General features: G+C 35.1%; 1 protein-coding gene across 3 annotated transcripts in view; it reads right to left on the bottom strand.

Moving 5' to 3' along the window:
* Positions 1-638: 638 nt before the first annotated feature.
* Positions 639-23,754, bottom strand: part of kcnk2b (potassium channel, subfamily K, member 2b) — a 65,457-nt gene continuing 42,341 nt past the window's right edge. Inside the window, exons 5-8 of one of the 3 annotated variants that reach the window (XR_009424228.1) lie at positions 7,086-7,308; positions 6,869-7,008; positions 3,177-3,994; positions 639-742 (exon numbers count right to left, since the gene is read on the bottom strand). Coding sequence is in view for 1 of the 3 variants with exons in the window: in XM_059513311.1 (XP_059369294.1) it covers positions 3,671-3,994; positions 6,869-7,008; positions 7,086-7,308 (687 nt within the window). In the remaining 2 variants the exon portion in view is untranslated. Of the gene's footprint in view, positions 743-2,416; positions 3,995-6,868; positions 7,009-7,085; positions 7,309-23,754 lie in introns of those variants that run through there. The other 2 variants (XR_009424229.1, XM_059513311.1) reach the window with 2 other exon arrangements.

Here is a 23,754-nt window from a genome sequence, read left to right as displayed (position 1 = left end):
TGCTTATAGAGAAACTCGATGTACATCTGGTTAATAAAAGATTCAGTCTGAAACAAACTCCATCCAAGAACAGGAACATAAATGCTTCTAACTCAGTTTCGCGTCATTTTGTTATGGTAACTCTTTGTCTTACCTCTGCTCTTCACCTTTTGACGCCTGAAAAAGCTCACTGTGATCATCATTGTGACTGTGAGGGTTACAACCGTCTCAAACTCGCAACCAGTTTCATAAAAATGAGGCTCTCAAAAGCCTTCAGAAATCAATTGTGATGCAGCTCTATGACTACGATATACAGTAAATGAAATCGTCAATCACAGAATCTGGTTCACACACAGTTAAAAAACAGCCTGAAGATCTTAATTGCTTCTTTCTTTGTGTTGTTAACTAAGCAGATATGAAACAGAATAGGATTAAATATCGCAATCATATTGAAATCAGTACATTATGTTCAGCCAGAGCTGTCCTGTACAAGAAAAGGGCAGTTTAGTTGCCTTCAAGACAGTGAAAAAAAAGCACAATTCATTTATAAACATCAGTCGTGAATGCTTTCAGCTGCGAGTCTACTACGAGAGAAACATCAGTTCCTGCCTCCTTCAGAGTAAATCATCTGAGGACACATCTCATCTGTAAGTGTAAGTGCAGCAGAGTGGAGCTATGGCTCAAAGCGTGTCTCAGATCTCCATGGCAACTGCATCTCTCCGTCTCAGCCCGGCGATGTGGATGATAGAGACTGCAGCGCTCGCTTAGCAGAACAGTACAGTTACATTCAACTGAGGCATCAGAACAACAATATGGTATGCAATGAACGATCATGAAAAAAATCCAGTAGGTTCAGTAAGAGTAGATGTGATTGTTTCTAGTGGTCACTAATAACATTTAATCTGTTTTATGTAATCAGATTCAAAAGGTCGGTACACTTTATTTCAAGGTGTCCTTCTTACAGTGTGTTTATACATTTAATTACTGAGTTATATTAATTAACTACATGTACTTTTTGTATAGTTAGGGTTAGGATTAAGGTTTGGCTTTGGGCTACTTGCATGAAGTTATGCATAATTTATAATTATTATAATAATAAGTACTGTACATGTATTGTGTAACAAGCACACCTTAAAATAAAGTGTTACCAAAGTAAATTTCCATTTAAATACATGACATACAACATGGTCAGGATTGCAGAAGGTGATTTTTAGACCAGGGCAGCAGAAATATCTGACACCAAAGATGACCAAAAGTAAAAAGTACCATCTTTTGAGTGGTAGTTTATGTTGGCTAAAATGATTCACATGAAATAAAGCATTCAACTGTAGCTTACTATTTTAAATGTGTTCTCTCATTATATCAAAACAGCTTTAGTGGATTACATACTGGATGGCCTTCTGTGAGCCTGTCAGTGTTGCTATGGGAAACAATAATTAACCATGAACTGAAGGTACCTGTTCCCAATTAAACACAAAACATAAGGATAAGGAGCAGTGAAAAGGTATGTTCTCCCACTGAAATCCAATTACTCTCCTCATATCCTTCTTCACCGTGTCTGCATGGGAAAAGGTCAATGGTTTGAGCTTGTCTAATCTGCATATGTTGAAGCTGCCTACTAGCCATGGATCAGCTCGAGTTGAGGATATATATCAGCAACTGTAAAATTATATTTTGTATCCTACTTAATTTTCAGTGCAATGCATTGCTTTGTATGGTAAAGCTGATTTTGTAAGGGCTATTTGAGAACACCATAATGAGTATCTGAATAATGTTAAAAAGAGAGAAGGTTAAATCCACATGGAACCAAACATTCATGCTCTTCTCCCATGCACTTAAGTCTGATGCCATGCATCGTTTTGGGTCCAAACAATGCTTCAGATCCCATAACCAAACAATAAATGGTCCTAAAATACACCCACGGTGTAAGTTATGACCCTAACCTTTATCTCCATAATAAAATCTCAAATGGCTCAACAGTGATTAATGTTTTGTGAATTGTTAAAAAGCATGTTTCCTAGGTGCCATGAATCCACAGACTGTAGTGTACGCTGTGAATTTTTAAAAGCATAAACAGCTGTTGAGAGTGTTCTGACTTGACCTGAAGTAGCAGCTTGGCCTCAGAAACAGCATGACTTAAGCGAATAGCAAGGACACAGGAAATGTCATGCAGCACATCAAAAATGGGAATGGTTCAACTGAAGCAGCACTGCACAAACAAATACTTGCAGTGTTAAAAACTTTGTTGATTATATTTGGAGCAATATGTTCCATGAAGAACACTTTTATACCTGCCTCCACAGTGACCCCCTACACTTCAGCACCCTGTGCTCAGATACTTCTGCTGCCTTCGAGTCCACTTCAGACCTCAAGTCACAATTCAACACATTCAGTGGCTGCATTAGCCCCAAAAGCTTTTCAGTCATTTTTTTCCTCAAGACCAAAACTTGGTTACTTTTTATAAATACACAATCTGGGGAGAGTGGGAGAGAGAGAGAGAGAGAGAGAGAGAGAGAGAGACAGAGAAGCCTTCAATTTGATGAGTGGTCATAAAAAAGGCACACATTGGCTGCCTGTGGTCAAAGGTGAATCATAGGAAATCATTGGGAAGGACTGTAAGGCAGAGACATTGTTTTTAATTATTTTGAGTGAAATCTATGTATCATCAACAATATTGAACAAACACACACACACACAAATTAAATGAGTGAGACCATAAAACGTTTAAAAGAGTAATGGGTGTCTTTGACTGTATGCATTAAGTCGAGTCAAATTTGTGTAGTATATAGTGGCTTATAGGGATACACAGTGTTTCCTTATTAACCCCTAAAGGGTGTATTTAATTAGCTTAAATGTACATTTTAGCAAGTCAAGTATAAATATAACAATATGATATCAGTACCTTTTGAAAGGGTATTGCCCCAGTGATCCCTTTTGTACCTTTTTTTGAGAGTGTACAAATAATTGTGAAACAGAATTTATCACCTATAAGATCTAAAAATAATTAAATAAATAAAATAAAACCAGCCAGCAGCCAATGTGTGATCCTTTTTTCTTAGGAGGGTAAAAACTGTCCTTAAAGAAGTCTCTGTCACTGGGAATTAAGACATTGTGGTGATGTTCATGTGTGCTCATCTCATAAATATGATCATTTTGACATGACTGACAGCAGGACTGCTTTAGTCAGGTACACCTACCTGTCGACTGTGTCTCTTCTGGTTGTGACTTCATTAAGCTGGCAGAACCAAAAGTCAGGCTTTGTAGATATAGTCTTGTAGTGTGCTCAAGAGAGCTCTCCATTAGCATTCCCTTTTATTTCAATCGCAGTTGCTCGGCTGTCTATCTTAGCCCATTCTTGCAGCAAAAAGACTGTCATGCCTTGTAGAGCCTTGCCACAGAAAGCTTGTGAAACATCTACATTATGTTGATGTGTAATCATACAAATTTAAAAAACTTGTTATACGTGGCTAACAAAATTATTAATCAGAAGACATGGCTACTTCTGCATGGCTGTTAATGGAAAACAATGATTTTTGTCCACACTAAAAGTTAGGGCATATTTTCTTTATATAAAATGTGAAGTCTTTATTTTGCCCCCTTATTTTTTCTGTCATTGTATTCTTTTTTCTGAAAATCTTATCTTTCCACAGAACCACCTGAACTTTTCACAGTGAACATCTTTAATTCCAGTTCATTTTGTTTGTGTTTTAGTGATATCCCGATGGTCAGCATAATCCGGGATGAGACCGTTGAGGAATAAGCTTCCGTTTCTCGCAAGCGTGTAGGGATACATCTCTCTCTCATCTCCAAGGTTAACTGAATGTGCACGTTTCCCTGGTGTCATCTGAGGATTGACAGGTGGGCTAAGGTTCATTTCAGCAGACAGTTTGCGCTTGATAGATGCAGCACGCTGGAATTTGTCGTAAATGTCGACACTCAATCGCCGGCGTGTCTCTTTAAACTCAGCAGACACATTAGCAGTCCATTCAGCGGCATGAGCTCGAAATTCTCCTACCTATATGCCCAAAAGAAATAGATTGATATAACAAAATATTGTTTTTGGTTTAGTGCACTAAATATTCTGCCATTATTTACTCATGCTGTTCTAATGAAAATTTTTGAAGTGACTTTTTAAAGGAGCTTTATGTAGCTCTATTTCCATATGATAACACTTTATTGCAACCAAACCACATGCTCCAAAAAACGAAAACAAACGAAACAAAACAAACTTCATAAAAGTTGTCTGTGTGACTCATGCCAAGTTTTCTGAGAGCATATGGTTGTCTTTGTGAAATTTAATCATTATTTGCAAGTACAAATGTTAAAATGGCAAATTTAGACAAATATAACCAAGTTGAAACCAACCAAAAAATATGTTCTCTAATGTCTTAATGAACACAATGTTTCATTTTCAATTTGTGGAATAAGAATGACATTTGGAATACATAGAATATATAAATTAAAGGCACAATATGTATTTTTTTTTTCGCCGCTAGAGGGCACACATTCAAAACAAAACAAAGAAACAAAGGCGTAATTTGGTGACTGTGTGTGGAATCATGGAAGTTGTTGTTCTTCATCCCCACAGCTGCTACAATCCGACGCGACTCAGGCAGAAATCATGTTCATGGATTTGTTAATGATTTATTAACGTAGTCGAATGAAGCAGGGTGATGCTGAAAGCTGTCGAAATGAAACAAGGCTGCTGAACGAGTGCGACACACGGCTCGAAAGCAGCGGAGCTTTTATTATCCTTCTGGTCATGCGTATGTGGAGAAAAATCATACTAGATACGTTTGAAAGTTATGTTACAATGCTACTCTGTGTAGTCGTCACCTGTCTAATAAAACACACAACATATTAAAGCGTCTTTGGTATTTCCATGCTTTCTACAAAAATCGAAGAATCGAGGGGTTATGATGTCATTGGCGCCGGCGCCACCACTTGCAGATTTTAATGATAGCAGAGAAAAGAACTGAAAATGCTCTATTTTCATGCTCTATATAATATAAAACAATAGCCTATATAAAAGTAATATGAGTGTACACGTGTCACGTGATAAATGCTACGAGTCTAAGAATGATTAGACCATGTTTATTATTAATACTCTGTTGCATTTTTATAACTGTTAAACAATAATAAGTTAATAATTAGGTTCTCAGATATAAAATGTCCTTTTTTTATGATAGTACATCATGCTTGAGTCTATGACTACAAAATCTTTATATACATATACAGATGCTCCTGATATTATATGTATTATAATATGCTCACAATTTTTTTCTCTTTTTTTTTTGGTTGTTTGTTTGTTTTTTAGTGAGCAGATACATGCATCACAGATGAAACCTGCTGAATTCTTCAAACCGTTTTCTTCTAAGAGCGCTGTACCAGCATCAGTTGTTCAACTACACAGATATTCTATGGTTAAACAAGCTCCTTGACTACTGATTATGGTTATTTTTTCTTTGGATCCAGGGAGCGTAGCAGCAAACACTTAAATATCATGTATGACTTACTTGTTTCACTTGTTGAACCAAATCTGTTTCCAGGAAAAACTCAGTCTGTTCACATCTCTGTGGTTAGATCAGTGTGCTCAATAATTATGTTTTGACCTTCATTATGTAAGTTTTGATTATACTGTGTTTTAAATAAAATGCAAATAATTTAAAAAGCAATTTTTCTAAATCTCACATTCTGTTATCTTTGTCTCTCAGGTGTGAATCACTAAAGATTTATGGCCATTTTCACTCCCTCGCATTAAGCTTGTCTATCACAAAACATCTCTTACAAAATTTAAATCAATATATTGTTTCTTTGTGAATGAGCAAGCAGAAGGATTTTTACATAATGTTGTTGTAAATATTCTAGAGTACAAGACCGATTACTCAAGAGTCTTATTCAGTACTATTCAGTATGGGTTTTATGGCCTTATTTCAGCTACATTGTTTTACCCAAAACTTACTACACACGCATAATATATATATATATACATACAAACATGTAGATCAATCTTGCTCACATATTATTGTAGCACAGTTTGGGCTGAATACAAAAAAAAAAAAAAAAAAAAAAAATTAAAATTACATGTTGACCAAAAGTATGTTGAAAGTAGCTGAAATAAGGACAAGTGTTAGGGCTTGTCAAAACATTTCAAGGGCCCCAAAATCACCTTGGACCTCATTCTTCGAAACATTTGGGAAAACATACGTACACAAGTCAGCAAAACATATAACAATGTTCTAGTGGGTTTTGGATATATTAATATAAAAAAAATCTTACATATTGTGCCTATAAGTCTATGGATTATAATGAAACTTTTTTGACAGACATGACCATCTGCTATTGGAGAGAATAAAACTGAAAACACAACAAACTGGTTTGGAGCAACATTACGGTGAGTTATGACATACTTAAGGAACCAAACTCTGATAGTTGCTAGGAGAACTGGAGACAGATGTTGGTTGGATGATTTATTTTTTTCTTTTTACTTCTCTTTATTTGATACAAACTATTTTTATAGTGCTTGGATAAAACAAATATTAAATAAGATGACATATCTAATATTTAATAATACTGAAATGGGCTATTGAAAAAAAGGTTATCTGTATGAATCCAGAGGTTTAATCCAAGTTTTTTGAAGATATATGAGTGCATTATATGATAGTTAGTTTAGGGTTTTATTCACATATCAATATTGATCAAAGTGCATACTGTACATTTGATTGCATTGGGTTTGGAACAACATGAGTGTGAGTAAATTATGACAGAATTTTTATTGTGGGGTAAACTAACCCTGTAAATGGGTTGTTGGTTTTAAATCTTGCATAGATTTGTAGGTGCAGCTATTGTTTAAAGATTGCATAATTTATTCCTTCAAATGAGAACATACCTCCTCTTTTGTTTTCTTGGATATGACACGAAACCAGTCTCCAATCATACTGAGAACAGCAGCGAAGTATGCTAAACCAATCAGGATCCAGAACCACACCAGGGGCTTGTAGTAGTCCAGGTACTCCAACTCAGAACCACCTGAACAAACAAGCAAGATGCTATAATCCATTTTGCAAACTACTAATCACATGAATGTGTGTCTCGTTTATGCTCACCACTGTTCTCTTCATGCTGGCGTCGCTCACCCTCGCCCGCGACAAAATCTCCAAAGCCGATGGTTGTCAAGGTAATGACGACAAAGTAGATGGACTCCAGTGCACTCCAGCCCTCAATGTGTTTGAATATGATGGCCGGCAGGGTGACGAAGAGGAGACAACCAAACAAAATGAAAAGAACGGTAGAAATCACACGGATCTTGGTTTGACTCACATTCCACTTCTGAGGAGAGAAAAAATCATGGATGGAAAGATGCAGGCATCCACAGATGGAATGATGAATGAATAAATATACATATGCAGAATCCAGAGAATATACTTAGAGAAAACTAGTATATTTTGCCATGATGACTCTCTGTGAAAGGATGTTGCCACAAATCAAATGAGAAATAGATTGTTCTTTAAAGAACCTTTGACTGAATGATTCTTTGTGGAACCAAAAATGGTTCTTCTATGGCATTGCTGTGAAGACCCATCTAATCAAGCATCATTAGAAACTTCCAGGCAGGTGTGTTGGAGCTAAACGATGCAGGAAGGTGGACCTCCAGTAGCAGAACTGACCTATCAGTAAGCCGTTATGTTTTTATTACCTTAGATTGAGCAATTTATAGCTACAGATACATACACTGCGGGTCCGCCACCATGTTTGTACAATAGTCCTAAATGGACAAACTGCTCTACAGAGCTCGTTTCGTCCCTTTGTTGTTCTTGCGAATAAAAAACTGACACAATGATTAACAAGTACATTAATATTCAGAATGATTTATTGAATAATTTAGTTAATATAATTCCTTAATTTACCTTTGGAAAGAAATCTCATTGCTCTCTGCTGTCTTTACCATTGACATCTTAGTCCTGAATTGGCCACCGTAGCTCTCTAAAGGTAGGGGTGAGCGGGGACTGAGCCATTGGTTGCAGTTCGTAACCTCACCGCAAGATGCCTCTAAATTTTACACACTGCACATTTAAAAACACTTTACGCATAATGGAAAACACTTTTGAGAAAAACCATTAACTCACACGAGACAAAGACTCCAGACATCTTTTAGCTAATGAGATAAATGTGGTTTCATTTTACATGGAGCTGGTTGTTATTATTTCTGCAATGATATTAAGCAGGTCTCCCGGCACCTGTGTGCATCTCCCCAGATCACAGTTTATTCTTTCCTTCCTCTCTCTTTCGTTTGCTACCTCGTTTCTGCATTCTGTGTATTACAGTACCTATCTTTACACCTCCCTTTTGTCTATGTAATGCATTCACTTTAACTTGTGGCAGCTGTAACTCAACATTATTTTGTTTTCAGTGCATCAATTCATGCAACTTGAACTCTTTTTTTTTCTTCACAACACATTATTGTCAAGATTGTTAAAGGGATCATATGATTCGATTTAAAATTTTCCTTTCTCTTTGGAGTGTTACAAGCTTGTGGTGCACAAAGAAGATCAGTAAAGTTGCAAATACTAAAATCTCAAATCTAAAGAGATATTCTTTATAAAAGTTAAAAGTCAACTACTCCCCCCTAAAACGCCTTGTTTAAACATGTGCCCACATGTCTAAATCACGATGTGGGAATATTTGCATAATGCTGTCCAAATGTTCACACAAACAGCCTCCGCTGCCATGTTGTGGAGATGCTGTGTTTCGTTGTGAATGCTAAGCTACTACTTTGTTTGGTCTTCCAAAAGAGGACACAACTAGAAATCAGTGGTTAAGTTGTATTTACAACACTGTTCCAGAACAGTTCAACCTAAGTATTCAGATGTGTGAAGCACATTTTACGGAGGATGAGGACTGTTTCCTGTGAGAGTAGTCTACAATGCCGAAGTCTGTTTCTATAAAGTGGGGCAGTGTAGAGAAACTGTTAGAGCTTGTTGTTTGTCGTTTCCCGATTCACAAATGAAGACATGGTTTTTTGTTTATGCAGCATGCTATGCAACGCAACATGTTAAGACACATTATAAAGCTTTATAATCTGTAATTATGTCCCCACTGGATGCAACGAATGCCTCATATATAATGGGTTCTTATTGGTTTTGTCTTATCTCATTGGGCGTAACATTTCCGTCACACGCTTGAGGCATTCGGCCAATCACAATGCACTGGATAGGTGGCCAATCAGAGCACAACTTGCTTTTCAAAATGCTAAGCTTTGTAAAAATCGACGTGTTTCAGAAGGCGGGGCATAGAGGAGAAACAATAATGTACATCATGTGGAAAATAATGTATTTTTTTAACCTTAAACCATATAAACACATGGCATTACACCAAATACACAAAATAATGTTCTTATTATTTTCTCCAGACACCGCCCCGTTGTAGTTCCATTTAATTTAAATTCATAATAAGTTCAGTCGATCAGGAGGTTTGTAAATGGCATGGAAATGCTTTCTGTATCTTTGCAGTACCCCTCTCTGTCTGTACCAAATACGATGCAGCTTTAATGTGATGTGATGAATTGTAATTCACTGCCTGGTGCCTTCTTGCAAGTCTAGTTATATGTGATCCATCCTCCCTGGGTTTTGGTGTGTAGAGCATGAAGAAAAGCCATGCTCCAGAGGTAAGCTCGACTTTGTTGTGGTCGTATTAAACTGTTCTAATTGTGTGTGAAACAAACTTAGGTCCACAGTCTGTAATTACCACCTCCAGGTTGTGCAAAAGATTCTTTGCCTACTCTTAACCATGCATTCTGAGGATATACCTGTAGTGTTTCTGTGTAGAATCTCTACATATCTGGACAAATAGTATAAGAAGGTATGTTTGTTTTCCCCACTCAATCAAAATACAGTACTTTAAACTGTTAGAAATATTAATTCACTGTTTAAAATGATATCTTAATTATACGTTTAAAAACATTAATATGGGTGCAATAATGACAAAAAATATTGTTGTCGATTATTGTTCTTGATATTGTGATAATGATTGAGGTTGATTAACAGAATACATATAAACTTTTTTGTGTTGTGTTTTCATTTTGGGAACATGGCTTGTCATATATTCTAGCCCTGGCTTCCAAGAAAAACATCTCAGTCCATGAAGTGAGTGTCTAACAATGCTGGAGTTTTCGGAGCTGACTAATCTGCATACCTCTCAATCTAAGTATCAATCTCTGATTGGCCACTCTGATTGGTCTTTCTCATTAGCAGAAGAATATCTGGTAATGCCAGTTCTGCACTCACAATCATGCATTTCTAGTCAGCAAGAGATAAAGTGTGCCTTTTGAGCTTATTTTATAATATTTTTTTTAAGATTTAAGGTCCCTAAGTATAGTGAAGTGCAGACCTTGTTAATTTAGCATTTCACACTGGCATCACTGCCACGGACTCATTTTCAGTTGTCAGTATGCTTTACTGTACATCGGACTCCTGCATATGTATGTGACAGGTTTCCATCATATCATTTCTGTGTCAAGACAGCACCTAACCCACAAGTTAACCCTAACTTGCGAAAGGCCTATCTCTGAGGTTCGACCATATCCATACTTATACCACAAATTAATGGTAAAAATGTAGTAAGGTACATTTAGTGTGAGACCCACTGGCTGAATATTTGTCAAAACCCTGGCAGGCTTTGTTTTGCCTAAAGACAAGTATTTTTTTCAGTATGACTAAGCATACCATTGACTGGTTTACTGTTCACTGGCCAAATGAAATGTCAACATAACTACTTTGACATCAGCAGGTTTTCCATATGCATTATGCATTCTGTTATCCTGATGCTGCTAGCTACTAATAGAACCCACTTATAATCATGGCAGCCCTATATGACATTACTGAATTCATATCAGGTGAAATACAGAATACGGAGGATATTCAGATTCAAGACTACAAATGCCTGTTGCTGTCAAAACCTTGTCAAAACCACTAGATATTTATAAACATAATTGTAAAAATGAGGCAAGATGAAATATTGAATACTAAGGACCCTCAGCATGCAGTGCCCCAAGTTAAATACATATTTAATATATACTGCATTATGCTTTCAGAATGGGGGAGTTAGAGGGAGTAATTAAAATATAATGTCATGATTTTTAATTAAATGAAAAGAAGACGAAATGGAACATTTGTGTTAAGAACACTCTAGTTATCATGTGTTATTCATTTTAAAGTGTGTTAGTTTAAACAGGTATTTTAAAAAAGCAACAGCAGATTAAATTGTGGGACAGGTTTTGTCACATATTTCAATCAGCGATATATATTTCATTTATATTTCTGATGGTTCTCATTCTCTGTCTCACTGTTTTAATATTTTAATAGTTTAATATTCAGTAGTTATTGTGTAAGGAATTAAATGAAAAATCTATCAACTATCTAATTGAAGTGTCCGCTTTGATAAATGTGACCTGTTTTAATGAAATGGCTTTCCAGAACAGGCCAAATGAAAATACAATTAATTAAGTGGAACATGTTTGATCAACGATCAGCAAGAGCACTTAGTGACGACAGTGTGCATCCATCTGTGCTGTCTTTGATCATGCTGTACAAACAGGAAGTCAACAGAGAGAAAGCATAGAAAAGCTGAAAATGACTTTATCAGCTGGGACAGAGCACGGATAAAAGACTGGGATGCTCTGCAGTATTAAACTCTCGTGTATGTTCCCGTTTAGTTCCTGTTTGTCCTTATTTGGTCCTTCCTGTTACTGTCCTCATTTAGATCTATTAGTTCCAGGTGTTTTTCATTATTAGTTATCCTCCTCACCTGTCTGCCCCTCGTTATCTGTCCTATTTGAGTTCTAGCCTGTTCTGTTTTCCCTTGTCTGTAATTTTTAATGTCTACCTTTGCTATAATTTGTCTACCTTTGTCTTTGTAATTTTTAATGTCTACCTTTGCTACATGTTTTCCTGTTTCCTTTTGATTATTAAATTTAGTAAAATTCTCCTACGTCTCCTCACTCCTTTGCTCTGCTCTGCATTCTAACACAGCAGCAGTTACGTGACAATTGAGTATGTGATGTGACATATACAGGTAGCTCATGCACTTTATAAATCTCCAAAAGGAACGGAAATAGGTAAGACATAAGGAATATCTGGTAATAAATGGAATGTCCTTAGGACTGTCTGAGCAGTCACAGAATTTCTGATTTCCATTTAATAATCCTGAGCTGTTTTTCAGAGTGAGATTGTGCAAGTACCATGCCGCCCGTATCATTATGTTAGAAGGATGGCCACTGTGGCTCTGATTAATGGTACTATGGCTCATTCATACCTTCGGACTTCTACCGCAATCATGTTTCAACTGATTTTTGGTTTGTCACCAATCTTCATGTACTTTTGTGCATTTTTATTAAGTCTCACAATCAAATATTTCTATTTCTCTATGGAGGAATACGGAGGATGTCACAACACAGACATTTTGGCTGTTATTTGAAGTATTATGACATTAAAAATATAATACTAAAGTCATTCACATTTTTATACAGAACTAGTACTGTATTTTTATACAAAGATTCTTCTTTTCTCTTAAATTACATAATTTATGTAAAATTACAAAATCTATAATTAAACAGTAAAAAATAAATAAAAATCTTTTAAATGGCTGGCAGCCAAAAAAAAGTAACCACAAAAACAATTGTAACTACAAAAACTTCAACATTATAGAAACTCTTTTAAACATAACAACATTTAACACTAACAGGTATTTCCCTTTCCCAGTGAAAACAAATAAATCACTTCATATCAACATTTATTCTCCTTATCCAGTCCTATGCAAAGCATGCTGGGAACGAGAACTGCCTGCCTAAACAAATCGTAAAAAATAAAAATAAAAATGTTCAAATGACTGACAGCAGCGGCTGCCAAACAAAATCCATAAGATTGAAGTCAAATATCCTAGAAAAATAAATAAAAAATCAGGAACTTACTAAATTATTATGACCAAGCTGTAAGAAATTATAGTCTGCCTCGACCCAGCTTCCACTCCTCAATATGTTTGATCATGCTCATTTCCCAAAATGGCTCAATTATTATAGAGAAGAAGAAAGTCAGCAGTTATGTTGTTCGTAGACCATTTGGGATGATGACATCCTGAGCAAATGGTGACCAATTGTAGAGTGGGACACTGAGAACCACCTCAGACAAAGGGGTGTCTGAACTTAATTAACATATAGACTACAGCTGTTACAACTGGAGCAACTCCATTTACATGAAGGGTAGTAAACTGAAAATGGATAAAAGGTTTGAACTTAGGATGTTCAGGGTTCATTCTAACTCCATTGAACCCAAGGTGCAACATGTATATAAGGTGGCCAACCAAAATGAGCATTTTGCCGACGCGTCTGCTGCCTCGTCTGCAAAGTGCATTTGCAGCTTTTGACCGCTGAGTGGCACTTTAACAACAAGTTATCAAACAAGCGCATCAAAGCACATTTTCGCAAATAGCCGTCAACTTTGCCTAGCTGATGCGTTACATTTGGCAGCTGCAGTCGGGGAAAACTGTAGTTAAAATATTGAATATTCACAGATGAAAGTTTAGTACTTATGAAGTTATGTGCGTTTCTTAGAACTAATTCAATCAGGATAAATGTCAAGCCTATGAGCCTATGCTTATATTTTCTCTAAGCTACACAGTATAACACTGTATTTTAGATTTAAAACATTTAATAGGTGTGCAGTATTATTTATATAATATGAACTATGTGTTATATTATCCTAAAGAAATGGTGGTTTACTGTGCATCGAAGCATTAAAAGTGGTAGCCAAAATGTCAATATTCTCACATATTAGGCCTATATTTGTCACAAATAGATTTTTTTATTTATATTTTAAAATATAAACAAAATATTAACAAAACAGGATGCATTTTTGTCACCCACTACTTTGTTATTTGTTACCTGTCCTTTATTTTGATAGATAACTTCTTGGGAAAAAGATATCTGTCTGTACACTGATTGTTGCGTGTTTTATAAATTGTTTCCTTTATTTTAGTAAAATGTGAGGCACTGTATAATATAGGCCGAATTAAAACAAGAAATGAATAAATTAAACCTGTATGATTTAGCTAAATCATTGAAACGCTAAAGAATGGAAGAATTAAGAATAAATGGAAGAATAAATTAGGTTCTCTCATTATAATCAACAAAATGCACACAATGTAAAAAAGAGCTTCATTAATTGACAACTTCAGTGATTTTAAAAGGGAGTCTTCTTTACTTGCTTTCATACAATTTAAGTAAAAAAAATAAAAATACCAGCTGCATTTAAATGCAGGTGTGTATTATTTTCCTTAAAATATCAGAGTTCAAGATTTGCTGTGGCACACATGATGCTGTGTGCGACGCGCAGCATTTATTCTTATTTGTCTACATATTTTATCTTCATTACACATCTTGTTTTATTCTATTTTGAATAATTGTATGTAAAAACTATTTACTTTGTAATGCACATGCAAAATATGAAACTTCCGTCTTATTTGCAGTCTATAGCATTTTATAATTATTTGTACAATAATATTTATCTTAACCTGCTTTATATCTTTATTATTTAATGCAAAATAGATTTATTAAAACAAGTTTATAAGAGTCATGCATCCCTTTAATCTTGATCAAGAACAAACAATGATCAACGAATTGGAGCAACATCGGCATTAAGATCATTTTAAAACGTCAAATAGCCTTCAATTTACAGGTTATATATAACTGCATCTGTCTCGTTGTAGACTTTTGAAGATTCTTTTTTAACGCGGATCCCGTATCCAAAAGAAATGTACTCTATTATTAGTCATATTCAAGTGTTTGTGTGAAAATTATTAATGCGCATGCATGACAGGGAGGCACCCTCTCGATCACTTGGATTTTCTCCTGATAATTAAATAACTTAAAATTGGGGTGTCTCACATACATGATAAATATATTTAAAGACAGCTTGAAATGTCTACTTTGAAATGAACCAACTAAAAACAAAAGCATTATGTAATCTGTGAAGGTTGCATTTCTCTTTAAAGGCGTGTATTAGTTGAATAATGATTTAAATGAACGACTAGGCTACTAGTAACAAGAAAAATCTTACCTGGGGTGCAGACCTATTAACTATCCTCTAGACTTCTCCGTTAAAGTTTTTAAAGCATTTTATACGCGTTTGCATAAATTCTGAGAAGATTTTCGTGAATCCGGCCCCAGGTTTTGACTGTGAATGTCTCATCAGTAAAGAATTGCCCAGTAATGCAACTAAATATAATTAGGCCTACATGATGTCTCGGGACAGTTTCTTATAACTGCAATATATTTTTACATTTGTATGTAAAACATTACATTTTGTTTTACAAAACGACTGCAGCATTGCCGCGAACAATTAAAACAGTGCAAAACTGAAAATAGTAGCTACAAAGCAACAAATACATTAAGAACAAATGTTTTGGACTCTTTGGCAGATGCGCATCTCTTTCACCAGTTTCTTTGTCTCTCTCTCAGAGACACCTCAATTCTCCTGAGAAAAAAAACATATTATATTGTAATGTATGTAATACTCTGTATGCATTTGCAAAAATGCCAAAAGCCAAACCAAACAAGGCATTTGTCCTATTTTGCCGAAACCTGCTCTGCAAGTTTTAAACCCTCTTAAGACAATGTCAATATAAAGAGCAAAAAGTTTCACACCTTTATATTAACAACCACAAGCTATACAGATCTACCCTCAAACCCCAACCCCCTCCAGCAGGACTGAATTCGGTCTATATTTAGCTGCGAGGAACAGTGTGTTGTCATGTTACTGGCTTGAAATATGTTGTTTGCACTCACAGCAGCCCTACTGTTTTTATTCATTATTTTCTTGCATGCCAATATTATTATTTTCACTAGACCATAATAATAACAAATTCTCAATTGATAATTAATCATTCTTTTTGTGAAAATCATTGTTATTTGTGAACGTAGGCATTTGAGGATGGTTTTAAGACCAATCTGAATCCTCTGTCAGCTGCTCCCGCTAACTCGCTGACTTGCGCTAACTCCACCCCGGTTCACCATCTGCAAGTTTTGATTTTACAAAACCAGTTTGGGCGAATGCAAATTATTTATCGTGAGCACAACATTTAGCAATGCAGGAAAACATTCAGTCTACCTGAAAGAAGAAGTATTTCATTGTAAGTTAATTCTGTTTAATAGCGAGAGAGAAAAAAATTGAAGTACAAATCCAAACACCAGAAGCAACCTATACTCTCTAAGCGTTTTTTCATTGAAAAGTATGGATTTTATTTATTCCAAGGCTAAATGGTTGAAATAATATATTAGTTCAAAACTTTAAGTGCCATTGTTTGAAAAAAAAATGCTTTATTGACTAACTTTTCATAGACCTTCAATTGTTATGCTTTAAAATTCCATGCCATTTGTAATATCACAGTATTTTCACCTCCTAAATTCTATAATGGTAAAATTTACTCAGGCTGATGACATTTTTTATGACATTAATCTTTTTTTTTTAGAACTGTACATAAATGTGTAAAGCAAAACAAATATGATTATTTCTTATAACTTTTTAACTGCAGGTAGATTATTGCAGGCCTAAAAACGGTCGCCCCTTATTCTGTCCCTTATTTTCTTAAAGAATAAACACTATTTTCTTAAAGAATAAAAGAGAAAGAGTCACAATTAGTCCTTATTTTCCATTTCTGAAGTTAATTGGAAACCCTAATGATAATGTAATTATCTTTTGAATCCCCTGACAGTGGCACCTTCCTCAAAAAAAAAAAAAAACCCTCAATTGTAGGAGATACGTGAGCGAATTATAGATTTACAAAAGAAACAGTGGGTGCTTGAAATCTCTACTTTGAAATGAACCAACTAAAAACAAAAGCATTATGTAATCTGTGAAGGTTGCATTTCTCTTTAAAGGCGTGTATTAGTTGAATAATGATTTAAATGAACGACTAGGCTACTAGTAACAAGAAAAATCTTACGTGGGGTGCAGACCTATTAACTATCCTCTAGACTTCTCCGTTAAAGTTTTTAAAGCATTTTATACGCGTTTGCATAAATTCTGAGAAGATTTTCGTGAATCCGGCCCCAGGTTTTGACTGTGAATGACTCATCAGTAAAGAATTGCCCAGTAATGAAACTAAATATAATTAGGCCTACATGATGTCTTGGGACAGTTTCTTATAACTGCAATATATTTTTACATTTGTATGTAAAACATTACATTTTGTTTTACAAAACGACTGCAGCATTGCCGCGAACAATTAAAACAGTGCAAAACTGAAAATAGTAGCTACAAAGCAACAAATACATTAAGAACAAATGTTTTGGACTCTTTGGCAGATGCGCATCTCTTTCACCAGTTTCTTTGTCTCTCTCTCTCTCTCTCTCTCTCAGAGACACCTCAAGTCTCCTGAGAAAAAAAAACATATTATATTGTAATGTATGTAATACTCTGTATGCATTTGCAAAAATGCCAAAAGCCAAACCAAACAAGGCATTTGTCCTATTTTGCCGAAACCTGCTCTGCAAGTTTTAAACCCTCTTAAGACAATGTCAATATAAAGAGCAAAAGATTCACACCTTTATATTAACAACCACAAGCTATACAGATCTACCCTCAAACCCCAACCCCCTCCAGCAGGACTGAATTCGGTCTATATTTAGCTGCGAGGAACAGTGTGTTGTCATGTTACTGGCTTGAAATATGTTGTTTGCACTCACAGCAGCCCTACTGTTTTTATTCATTATTTTCTTGCATGCCAATATTATTATTTTCACTAGACCATAATAATAACAAATTCTCAATTGATAATTAATCATTCTTTTTGTGAAAATCATTGTTATTTGTGAACGTAGGCATTTGAGGATGGTTTTAAGGCCAATCTGAATCCTCTGTCAGCTGCTCCCGCTAACTCGCTGACTTGCGCTAACTCCACCCCGGTTCACCATCTGCAAGTTTTGATTTTACAAAACCAGTTTGGGCGAATGCAAATTATTTATCGTGAGCACAACATTAAGCAATGCAGGAAAACATTCAGTCTACCTGAAAGAAGAAGTATTTCATTGTAAGTTAATTCTGTTTAATAGAGAGAGAGAAAAAAATTGAAGTACAAATCCAAACACCAGAAGCAACCTATACTCTCTAAGCGTTCTTTCATTGAAAAGTATGGATTTTATTTATTCCAAGGCTAAATGGTTGAAATAATATATTAGTTCAAAACTTTAAGTGCCATCGTTTGAAAAAAAAATGCTTTATTGACTAACTTTTCATAGACCTTCAATTGTTATGCTTTAAAATTCCATGCCATTTGTAATATCACAGTATTTTCACCTCCTAAATTCTATAATGGTAAAATTTACTCAGGCTGATGACATTTTTTATGACATTAATCTTTTTTTTTAGAACTGTACATAAATGTGTAAAGCAAAACAAATATGATTATTTCTTATAACTTTTTAACTGCAGGTAGATTATTGCAGGCCTAAAAAGGATCGCCCCTTATTCTGTCCCTTATTTTCTTAAAGAATAAACACTATTTTCTTAAAGAATAAAAGAGAAAGAATCACAATTAGTCCTTATTTTCCATTTCTGAAGTTAATTGGAAACCCTAATGATAATGTAATTATCTTTTGAATCCCCTGACAGTGGCACCTTCCTCAAAAAAAAAAAAAAAACCCTCAATTGTAGGAGATACGTGAGCGAATTATAGATTTACAAAAGAAACAGTGGGTGCTTGGTTTCTGAAATGGAAAACGAATACAGCTCATTATCGCTGTAAAAAAGATATGATGAAAAGTCATAATAACATATATTTAATTTAGGCTACTTTAATTCATAGAAATAATTTTTGCAATTTAAAGCTCTTTTTAATACTAGATTCAACCTGAATCTCAACACTATTAAACTGACTTTAAAATCTCAAGGATTATATATGATTTTTTTGTTTCTTAAAGTAATTTTCTGATGCAATGGGGGAAAAAAATTTGATAAAAACATACACAAAACTCACCATTTTTTTAATAACATAGCCTAGATTATGCCCAGACTCTGTTGCTAAGTATACTATAATGGAAATTTGTTAACCCACAGTAACACATTTGAACCGATTAATCTCATATTTTCGTTTGCTGCATTTAAAAAAAACACATGCTAAAAATCTATTGTTTTTGAGAGGAAAAAATATATGTCATGTATAAGTCGGATTTTATTCCATTCAGAAATAATAACGGCAGGCCTAATAATAATGTACATGTAACATGTACATGTAACAATGTAACAGAATATTTTTAGTTCCCCTCACTTTACAACAAATCCTTTACATTTAACTATCAGACCAGAACAAGAATTAAAAATATATAATTTTAATGGATAAATATAGTTGCAATTTATGATAATAATACAGGCTTAGCTAAAAAAAAAATAATTATATTTATTTATAGCTAAATAAAATAATAATTTAAAGCGAAACATTAGGTAAGGTTGGTATTACCGCTCTCATTCGGGACAAATTCAAACATTTCCATATTCGTGATTTTGCCCATTTGAAGCTTAACTATTATTCACTAGGTAAAATAAAATCATAATGAGCAAAAATATGACAATGTGGACCACTGCTCATGTCGAATGGCAAGGTGAATGGCTGTTTCCAATGAATATGAGGCACCAGCATAATCAATCAGCTGAAACAGATAATACTCCATTTTTGGTCACACAGTAAAGGCATAATTCAAGACTGCAAAGTGTTAGCAGTTTGAAAAATCAAGTATAATAGAAGAGTTAATAAGAATTATTTATGAATGCTGGACCGTTCTCATTTCACTCTGCATATGGAACCTGAAGGATTTTTTCATTTTATTTTATTTATTTATTTTTTACTTCAACCTTTCATCTCTGTTTACAAACCAACATTTAACAATTACAGTCAGTTTGCAATCCATCCCTTTGTGCCACCTGGCGGCATTTTCGCAAATGATTTTAACATGCGACTGACTTGCAGTTAAAACTGCTCCCCTGCGGTGGTGGTACACGTGGTGTTATTGTCCATTCTGGTTTTCCACCTATTGTACTTTGTCTCTGCTATGCTGCAATAAACATCTTCATCGAGATCTTCAATGTCCTCATCACTTTTTCTTTTATTGGCGAGCCAGCCAGGAGGGATTTCCAAAAAAAAGCAAGTAAAGGTAAAAAAAGTGGTTTCTTTCATCTGTGTTATCTTTGTCAGGTAACCCCCTTGATTAAAAAATCTAGAAAAGAAAATTTAAGGACAAGATCATTTGGTTTAGTCAGTATTAGCAGGAGGAGTTCTTAACCCTATTCTATACAAATTCTGTTTAAGATTCTAACAAAACTGAATCAGCCCGATGAAGTGTGGTAGCATAGTACTGGAATCATTGTTTCTTGAGTAACTGAAGCAAAGCACTTAAGTTTAAAGTTTCTAAAGTAATTGAAACGTGGTGTTGGTCTGTTATAATTCTGTAAAGATTCTAAAGTAATTGAATCAGCCCGACGTAGTATGTTAGCAGAGTTGTATCAGACCTACTGTTTCTAATGTAACTGAAACAGAGTTGTAAGTTTCTAACATAATTGAAACTGACTGTGAAGTTGTGATATTTCTGATGAAATTTAAAAAAAAGTAACTGAATTGACCCGAAGCAGTCTGGTCTCAGAATGATTTCATAACTGTTTTGTGTTTTAGTGTAGTGAGTCTGACGCATTGTGACTCTGTGAAGTTTAAAGCCCAAAAGCAGTGTTGATTTGCCCGACGTACTGTGGCTAAATAAACTTTTAATAATATAAATTAAAACCTGAAGTAGTGTGGTTTTGTCTAACGTACTGTGACAGTGTTAATTTTTTTAATGGTTTAGTGTAGTGAAGTGTAAGCCCCGATGGAGTGTGCGATGTGAAAACTTTGGTTTAGAGGCCCGACGTAGTGTGGCTGTTTTATTAATTTGCATCCAAATCACAGGAGCTGTGAATAATTTGACTAACAGGTATCTTAAAGTAACATGATAATGTTCAGTCAGTGAAGGAAAAGAAGCATATTGAATTGCTGAACACAACTTTAATAAGATTGTGAAAATGGAAACGCTGGTAGTTAAATACATCGCTAAGCAAGGCACAGTAGGAATGTTTGATGGGATAGAGAAGGCAGATGACCCCTACGAGTGGGCTATGTCTCAATTAAAAAAATGTCCCAAAATGCATAAAAGCAAAAAAGGACAAACATGGTAACTAAGAAAAGATTAGAAGAAATGAAAACAGAAAACAAGTTGTTAAATTCTCAAGTCAGCGGCTATGTCATGTTTGAATGAAGGGACAGCTAGACAGTTGGTACATACCCAATCCAATTATGAATATGACGAGAATAACTGCAAGGAAGCCTTTAGTCAACAACATAATTCTTCAGATGATTCTGAATTATAGCACCAGTGCGAACAAGACAGAATGGAAATAAGAGAGTTCTTGATCAAAGAAATGAAAATGGCCAAACTGTTAGACAATTGTATTTTACGGACTTTCAAAGTCTTGTTACAGCAGTGGGTACTTTTGACCCTGATAACATGGATCCTGTAGAGTTTTTGTCAAAACTGGAGAAGGTAGTGGATGTTTATAGTGTGTCAGATGACAATGCTTGTAGACTTCTTATGATCTGCATTCCTCGCTCATTAACTAGTGCTCTCCCTCACCGGAAGTTCGTGACAAAAGAGCAGACAAAGGCGCAAGGAAAGATTCTCTACTTAAACTTGCTGGGACTAATTTGGTTAACTTGAGAAAGATAACTGAGGTGACAATGGACAAATATTCAGCTGTTACAGTGGTTTGCCAAATGCAACTAAACAAAACCTCACGTTTAAGTCTGCATTAATTGCACAGAGTAGTTCACACATGTGAGAAACCATTGCTATGCATGTAGTAAATACACAATTTGAGCAAATCATTTCCAAAATGACAGAATTTCAATGCAAGAAGTCAAATGAAAGCTTCAGAATCTAGACATCCAGTCGCTGCCTTTGGCAGGAGAGAATGTTCTAGATTATCTAATGGTTTCCATCAGAGACCAAAGAGATTAGAAAGAGTAAATTCAGAAGGTGTTACTCTTTGTTATGCATATGGAAAAGCTGGTCACATTGCAAGACATTATCAAGACAATGAGAGAATGAGAAGCTTTGTCTGTCATGCAGAGGAATAGGAACTGTTGAGGTTATGGTGCATGTTATTTTATTCACATACAGTAACTGTGTAGTTATATTGTTTCATGCATGCTGTTTCTGGTTTACAGCTAGAGATTCATGTTTTACAGTGAACAGGTCTGTTTTTCTGTTTAAATTAATTTTTTTAATTAAAATGTTATTTTAAATTGGTACATGTTGTTGGTAGGCATTTTACTGTTTTTGTTTGTTGTTGTTACAGTTAAGGTGTTTTATAATAATAATTTGGGAATTTGTTTTTTAGTAAAAAAAGTAAAATTTCTGTTAAAGTTTTTTGCACTTTATTTCAATTATAATATTTTAATTAATTTTGGGGTATTTTGGCAGTGTACCTGCAGAGTTCAGTTCCAGTCCTGCTCCAACACGGCTGTCTGGAATTTATCATGTGCTCATGACGATCTCAATTATATGGTCCATGTGTGGTTGATCAGACTTGGAGCTAAACTTTGCAGGTAATAACCAATTGCTGCGCTTTTATTACACTGCTTGAGGTAAATATTGCGGCTGTTCAGAATTGAAATATCCGGGGAGTGTCGCTAAAGTTAATGCTCTATCATGTAGGAAATATCCCCTACACCAAACCCAACTCTAAACCAACCTGATAGTGAAATGCAAAAATGATATACAAAATGCATTTGTTGGTGCAGCTGTGCTATTTTAACTTCCTTATGCAGATTTGAGCTGTTTCGTCAAACTGTAGTTTATACAGAGTTCGTGCCGGAGCTCTTCATTACTCAAGTGCAAGTGAGCTACCAAGCAAACCTACTAAGGCCCAATCCCAATTCTATTCTATACATTATATTTTCCAGCAACGTGAGGATAAAGTAAACTGTTTTTAAGTAAACTCACTCTAAAAAGATAAACGCACAGAGGCGCATACATGCAATTTCATCTCTCTCTCTTTCTCTATTTAATTTGCAATATTTGAGAAAAGGGTTTAGCGATTTCTAATAATTGGGGGAACTAGCCCCCCTCAATGTCTACAATGGTTATCGCCCTGATCAGACATGGAAAAAAAAAGATTTCTTTTCATTAAAATCTTTATTAATGCCAAAATATCTTACATTTATGTGTCTTTTTGTTCGCTCAGACAGCCATGTTGCCGAGATAATTCATACCACTTCATTTGAAGTGTGGTCCTGAATAATCTTAGTTTAAAGGGCTGTCTGGCCCTTCCCCTACCCGTACCCCTCCCCCTTCAACCAAATGAGAATCGAGACATCCATACCCCTTCACGTGAACGCGCAAAATGGAGGGGTAGGGGAAAGAGGAAGGGCTAAGGGGTAGAATTAGGATTGGGCCTAAATTAGAACACTCATGCATTTGAAGCTGTATATGTGACGGCAACATTTAAAAGTATTAGTTTTCAAATTGTGAAGGATGTTACATTTGTTTTGAAGTCATAACAATATGCTGTAAGTAATTGTGTGAAAATTTGCCTTTATTAATCAAAACACACAGTTTTACTGCCTCTAGTGTTTTTATTTCAGATGGAAACTACAGTGATACATAAAGATATGTTTTTTTATTATTATTCAGCAGAAATGTATTTA

The sequence above is a fragment of the Carassius carassius genome, chromosome 27 (genome assembly GCF_963082965.1).
Source record: "Carassius carassius chromosome 27, fCarCar2.1, whole genome shotgun sequence".
Classification (NCBI taxonomy): domain Eukaryota; kingdom Metazoa; phylum Chordata; class Actinopteri; order Cypriniformes; family Cyprinidae; genus Carassius; species Carassius carassius.
The sequence above is the reverse complement of the archived record's forward strand: the minus strand, read 5'-3'. Positions and strand labels throughout refer to the sequence as shown.